Here is a 6,870-nt window from a genome sequence, read left to right on the forward strand (position 1 = left end):
AGATATTAGGTAGGATGCACCACACACAGTAGGCTCTCCCAGTTGCTCCATGCATTACTACACAACAGCCTAACCCATTTCAGGAAGATAGAATCCACCATCTAGGAAGGGCAAAGAAGTATAAAGCACACTAAATGGGTTTTAAGTTGGTAGGTAGGGCTTATTCACAGTAACAAACTCGTATGTCTTGTGAACAGACATGAGCCAACTGTGAGTTTGCCAGAAATTTCCTCTTCATATAAAAAACTTGAAGTACCAGCCAAAGGGACTATCACACCATGTTCTTCATGCCAAAAAACAAAGCAAACAAATAAACAAAATACCCACTGAATTTCAGGAAACATCAATCAAAAAGGGAAACAAGGCTTTGCATGCACAACATAAAAATCAGATCCATCTACTGTGGTCTCAAAACTAGGACGCACAGGAGGGACTTGGGTCGGCTTCAGGGAGCTCCAAGACCTAGCAATGCAACCCTACCTGACTGTTCCAATCATCTACAGTGAGCCCATAAATCAACACTGCTATTAACCAATAAGAGATACAGATACACACATACACACACACACAGACACAGACACGTATGTGCCAACACAGAGATGTATACACAGAGAGGCAGACAAGGGCACAAGAGACACAGGTTCACAGACACATTCGGGTGTGTTAAACAAGACACAGAGATGCATGTGCACAAACGCCCAGACACATATAACATGTGGCCCATACATAAGTAATCGGGAGACCAGTCCTGAATCAAGGAAGGGGCCCCGGCACCTCACCTGCTGTGCGCCTGGAAGGTCAGTGGCCGGGTCTTTCCCGGTCCCTGTGTGTCTGGCCTGCATTCTGACTCTCAAGCTGTCTTCCGCAGACTGAAGCTCCTCATCATGTTTCAGTTTCTCCAACTCACGTGTCAAAAGCTCTATGTGAGAAGAGTCCTTTTTCTGTAGCTGTTCCTCGAGCTCTGCTCGCAAAAGCTCCAAAGCCTTTCTGTGTTCATCCCGAATAGTCTGAATGTCGGCCAAGTAACAGGATTCCAACGCCTCCAAACTGGACAAATGTCTCATCTCTAAAGCGCTGATTTCAGCATTGTGTTTTACCTGCAGTTCAGACACATGCGTCTCAAGAAGTACCTGCTGCCTGCTCTCCAGGGAGGCAAGCTGTACGGCGAGCTCAGAGTGGTGCTTGGTCTCGAGCTCCATCCTCAGGGCCTGAAGTTGCTGCTGGTGTCCCTGCTGCAGGAGCTGGAGTTCATGGGTGTGCTTCTCCTGGGCATCCCGAAAGAAAGCGTCTTGTTCCTTGGCAAACGTCTCCATAATCTCTTTCCGCTCTTCCAAAAACCTGAGGCAACACTCAAGGAGGACACAAGCAACAGGGCACATGGGCACACCGTACATAGCCCCTCTGAGCCTCCAAAAGGAGACCTCTTCTCAAAACCAAACAAGCAAACAAGGATGAAGACACCCAGGATGCACGCACACTCATGTCTGTGCAAGGTACCCAAGCTCCAGAGGACGGACCTGACTATGCTACTCCCAGCAGACCTACCGTGGAGCACAAGCCTTCTCTTCTGGGTTGGTAAAAATGCGGTACAACACACCTGTTCCACTTCCTTCCAGGTTCCTAACCAAGCCCCCTCTCTACAACCTCCTAGGTCCCTCTTACCCCTGCCAGCACGCTAGGCAGAAGGCGCCACACCAAACCCACCACTGCACAACATTACCCACCTGTTCTGGGCCATCATCAGCTGCAGGGCACAGTCTTCCTTCTCACGGAGGAGCGTGGCATGCTCCTCATCCGGGGCCACAAGGGGCTCCTGGCCACACTGGCTACAGGGCATAGCTTCATCTCTAGTGAGTTCTTGTTCTAGCTCCCGCAGGCGGCTCTGCTGCTCCATCAGAGATCTCTCCAGGTCCAAGATCTGGGCCGCCTGCTGGTCCTGCAGGTGCCTCATGCCAGACTCCCGAAGCTCAAACCTGCTTACTATAGACTGTTTCTCACGCTCGGCCTTTTCTCTTAGCTCGAGAAACATGGAGGTTAATCTCTCTTCGGCTTCTCTCTTTAGGGCCTCGTGTGAACGCTCCCATTCTGCTTCCTTTCTTTGGAATTCTTGTTTCAACAGCTGAATCTTCTCCTCAGCTTTATTTAGTTTTACCTGATGGTCTTCAACTAGACTACGTTTGACCTATAAGATGAGAAGGTTTTATATAAGAGGAAAGAAACTACAGGAAAAGATTGTTGGATGCGATGACCCCAGTGTGTCCCTGAACACGGAAATTTCTACAGTTTATTTCAAAATACAGCAGTGGGAATCCATCTTATTTTGATGGGAATGAAAATACCCTAAAACAGACAAAAGTAAAACTTTTACACCTGGAAACTTTTACGCCATAAAACCCAACACCTGAAGCCATGCACACAAGCAATGGGCACGCATGCACATGCGCCTGCAGCAAAGACGAATCTATGGGTCTTTTGCAAGGGGACCACATCCAGTACAAGAGGAGAAACCCAAGAGACAAGTTTAAGTCACCTGATCTATAACAAACAAAATAATTCTAAAGGGCGCTTGAAGAGGAAAATAAATAAAAAAGCTAAGGCTAGGCAGATACCTTAAATTCTAAGAAAGAAAAGAGTAGGGAATAAACTCTACCATCAATAAGAATCAAATCAGTGTCAAAAAAGGAATGTGAGTGTGACCTGTCCATCAAGTTAAAGACTAAGTTCCTTTCTTCTGGTGACGAGGAAACAAATCTAATCAGGCCAACTCTTCCTGAGCAGAGCACCAGACACGGCCCAATCCCAGGCTGACTCCAATTAATGCGGACGTAGAACGGGCTCTGAGAGCAGGCAGGCTAAAGCTACAAGAACTGAACAAAACATTCATCCCAAAACAGAGATGGCACGTGGACTCCGAATCCATCAAGATAACCGCCTGGGCAAACGCAATTTCAAAGCCCTGTAGAATCCAATCTCACAACACATCGCCTACAATATCCAGATGTAACACAAAGCTGGAGGATATAAAATAAGCAAACAAAACAGGAAAATGGGACCCACGCTAAAGAGATAATACAATCAATTTGGAACAGTTCCAAGCTGGCAGAGAAAATAGAATCATCAGAACAGGGTTCAAGCCAATAACTGAAACCCTGACCAAAGCAACACAACTTGTCAAAGACATTTCACTGCAGCAGAAGAGTAAGGATAAAGATGGAAAAAAGGCTTTAAATAAAAGAAAACTTATACAAAGGACCCAAACAGCAGGATATAGTAAAGGAAATTCTAAAAATAGGGAGAAATGATGCACACATGGCCTATGACCTCAGGAGGGAGTGAAGGGCATCAGACATGCTAAGAAAGTCCAAGATGATTAGTTCCCATAATAGCTTTCAGTTTTCTTAATTTACTTTTTGGGTTCTGTTGTTGTTCTGTTTTTATTTTTACTGTGAGATGGAGATCTCATAACATAAGCCAGGCTGGCCTCAAACTCACTACATTGCGGATGATGGTTTTGAACTCCTGATCACAGGCCTCCCTCGTCTCTGGAGTACTGGATACTGGGGTTAAAGGTATATACTACCATCCGTGGCTCCCTTAATTTCTTCAAATCCCTGACTTTTCAGAGCAAATCTTTTAACTCTGTTCTTGTTGAGGTAACAACATACATGGATGTTAACACTTAGAAAACTGCGGCATAAAAGATTAGAAAAAAGGGGCAGAGGAACATATAGAAAATTAACAACAAAGTGGCAGGCCTAAATCTAACATCAGTAACTGCATTAAATGTTCGTAGACTCTGCACTATAATTTGAAGGCAGAGATTACCAAAATAAGTTAATATTATACAACACACTCTACATGAAATATATTTTATATTCATTAACCTAAATAAAAAAATATATAAAAACAAAAAACTAAGGAAAAGCACAATGCTAAACAGAGTGGCACATGCCCATAATCCTAGCATTCCATAATTCAGCAAGACTGTTAGGTCAAAAACTTTTTTTTTTTTTACATGAACATCAAGGATGGCATAACTATACTAATAAAAAGAAAAAACTGATTTTATGGCAAAGAGTATAAGGAGATATTTCATTAATAATAAAAAGGTAAATCTTCCAGAAAAATATAACCATAAACATGTAAATGTATAACAGAACTTCAAAATGTTTAAAGCAAAAATTAAACAAAATTACTATAGGAGAATTCCACATTCCCTTCTTCTTACTATTTTTGTTGTTTGCTTGTTTTGTTGGGGTTTTTTTTTTGTTGTTGTTGTTGTTGTTGTTATTTTGTTTTGTTTTTTCGAGACAGGGTTTCTCTGTAGCTTTAGAGCCTGTTCTGGAACTAGCTCTTGTAGAGCAGGCTGATCTCAAACTCACAGCGATCCGCTTGCCTCTGCCTACCGAGTGCTGGGATTAAAGGCGTGCGCCACCACCACCTGGCTGCTCGTTTTGTTTTTTGAGAAAGGGTTTCTGTGTGTAACCCTGACTATCATGGAATTCTGTATGTAGACCAGGCTGGCCTCAAAGTCAAAGATCTGCCTGTCCCTGCCTTTGAAGTACTGGGATTAAAGCCATGTACCACCATGCCTGGCCACATTCCTTTCTTGAATTGATTCTCCAGATAAAAATGTGGCCTGGGAAACAAACATCTATTGTTTAGAAACTCTGTCTGGAAAGATCACAGGCCACATGATTGGCTGCTGACTTGGGCAAGGTGGTTCACACAACTTTCCACAAGGCTTTATCTATTACTAGCTTATCCAAGTCTTTACCAGGTCCTTAATTTTAAAGGCAATTTGGTAATCAAACTTGTAGGCAAAAAGAGAGTTCTCTAAAGTTCTTTTCTGATGGAGAATGAAAATCTATGAAGTCATTCACAAAGAAGAACAAAGGCATGAAGAGGGCAGAGGCGTGAAAGACATGTGTTCAGACATGGTTAAAAGCACGATGGAGAGACCATGGTTAACATACAGGCAGCAAAAGACAGATATCAGTTTCCACTCCTCGAGTGGTGCTGACTGCATAATGAAGGCCCCTTTGTAACTGTGAAGAGGCTGACATTTTCCATTCTGCCCATGCCCACAATGGTATGGCTGTGACTTTCTCAAGCTGACAAATACCTAGGGAGAAGCTCGGTATCTGAATTTTCCACAGATGTTGAACAATCACCATGAAGGCTGTGAAGAATCTGGAATACTTTGAAGACAGTGGCATGCGGATCAGAAGATTGCCAGTGCCCTTCCTGGGAGTCCCTGAGGATGCCTGGCCATTTCCTTAAGGAGCTAAACCGGCTCTGGTCTTGGGTACCAGACCTTAAAGAAGTTTTCTGGAAAACCCACTTGCATTTCTTTCCTCAAGAATCTGGTGCACACACTCTGACAGCAATGCCATGCATAGTTCAGGGTGTCCTCAGGACCTCCTGGTGTGCACAGACCACACGCCTTCCACAAGAACACAGAGCCTTGCTGAGGGTCACTACTCACGTTCTCCAGGTCCTCCTTCAGGTGGGTCTCATGCTGAAGCTTCTCCTGTAAATTTCTGTTCTCTATTTTTAAGAGTTCAATTTCTTCCTTAAGCTCAGTCTGAAGAAGAGAAAGTTTAACCTTCTGTTCAGCTTCCAAACTCAGGATTCTGGCAGCCACCTGAGCATCCACCTCCAAAGCCATGTCCTGTTCATACTGGAGACGTCCTTGTGTGAGCTCTTGAGGAACAAGGGAGAGGGAAGACGATCACAGACCCTGTCTCCACAGGCAGCACCAAGAGAATGGCAGCAGCCTGCACACTATTCAGCTAACAGGACACCACGCTTCGAACACCCTGATGCTGACTCAGGGCAGCAGAGAAGCCAGGTCTTCAGTGTCCTCTCTGCAGGTACATCCCTGGCCTACATTCCCTGGTGTCTCCACGGCATACACCTAGGGAGCTCAAGGTATTCCTTAAGGTCAGGCATGCTGTGCGACCTGCTGCCAGTCACCCAGAGTGAACCCTGTGCCCAGCATCAGACCCACAGAGACTGGCATTGGGCTGAGCCTGAACTGGGGCACACCTAGGGAGTGAGTGTGCGAGCTGAGCACACGGCCTCCTCTAAACCAGACCTGGGTCTTCTTCTCTGGAGATGGAAACTAAGGCACAAGCCCTGCGTTTAGAGTAAGAACAAGTTCCACTTCAGGGACTGCATGGACATGAGCAGCACAAATGACAGAACATGTCCCTGGTACAGCAAGGACGAGAGCAATAAGGGACAGGAGCATGTTGGCCCCTGGCTCTCAAGCGGGACTATACACCTCTCTCCCTGCCCTGTCCAACGCTGAATGGAACTCCAGAGCAACAGAGGCTTTCACATCGCAGAAAGCAATGGCCAAAACTGATCCCATTGCTGCTTGAAGCGGGGCCCTCAACTTGGCTTTCTCACTTCCTCCGCAAGCGGACCACTGTACTCAGGAGGGCTCAACAGCAATGGACACACTCTGGCACCGTGTTTCACAGCAGCTGGCCTCTGCTGCCCACCTCTAGAGTCACTGGGACTGACCACTATCCAGACCCGTGGACCACGCCTCTAAGATAACCAGAGTCTTTCTATGCTACTCCCTCCAGGCCACCCCACATGAGCTCCTTCCCTCACGCTCCCTGGGTGACCCGCAGTCTTGGTCTGACCAGCTGAGCCACTATGCTAGGCCTGAAGAAGCAGAGCGGAGTCTAATATCAGACCCCTAGGTGAGCAGTCACCTCTGGTGCTGCACGCTGTTCCTGCAAGTCTCTTCTTAAAGTGACGTCAGTTCCTAAGACCAGAGTGTGGCTCCATCAGACCCAACCCTGGTCTGGAGAAAACCATCTCTATGACAGAGCAAGCCAACAGCAGGCAGGT

At 46.0% G+C, this 6,870-nt stretch overlaps 1 protein-coding gene across 4 annotated transcripts in view; it reads right to left on the reverse strand.

Annotated features, from left to right (window-relative positions):
* Positions 1-6,870, reverse strand: part of Pcnt (pericentrin) — an 84,144-nt gene that overhangs the window by 56,977 nt on the left and 20,297 nt on the right. For all 4 annotated transcript variants that reach the window (XM_026785489.1, XM_013351196.2, XM_013351195.2 and 1 more), the window contains 3 exons: positions 5,489-5,706; positions 1,725-2,182; positions 780-1,338 (listed from right to left, as the gene is read on the reverse strand). In XM_026785489.1, coding sequence (XP_026641290.1) covers positions 780-1,338; positions 1,725-2,182; positions 5,489-5,706 — 1,235 coding nt within the window. The remainder of the gene's footprint in view (positions 1-779; positions 1,339-1,724; positions 2,183-5,488; positions 5,707-6,870) is intronic.

The sequence above is a fragment of the Microtus ochrogaster genome, linkage group LG2, assembly GCF_000317375.1.
Source record: "Microtus ochrogaster isolate Prairie Vole_2 linkage group LG2, MicOch1.0, whole genome shotgun sequence".
In the NCBI taxonomy this organism is placed as follows: Eukaryota; Metazoa; Chordata; class Mammalia; order Rodentia; family Cricetidae; genus Microtus; species Microtus ochrogaster.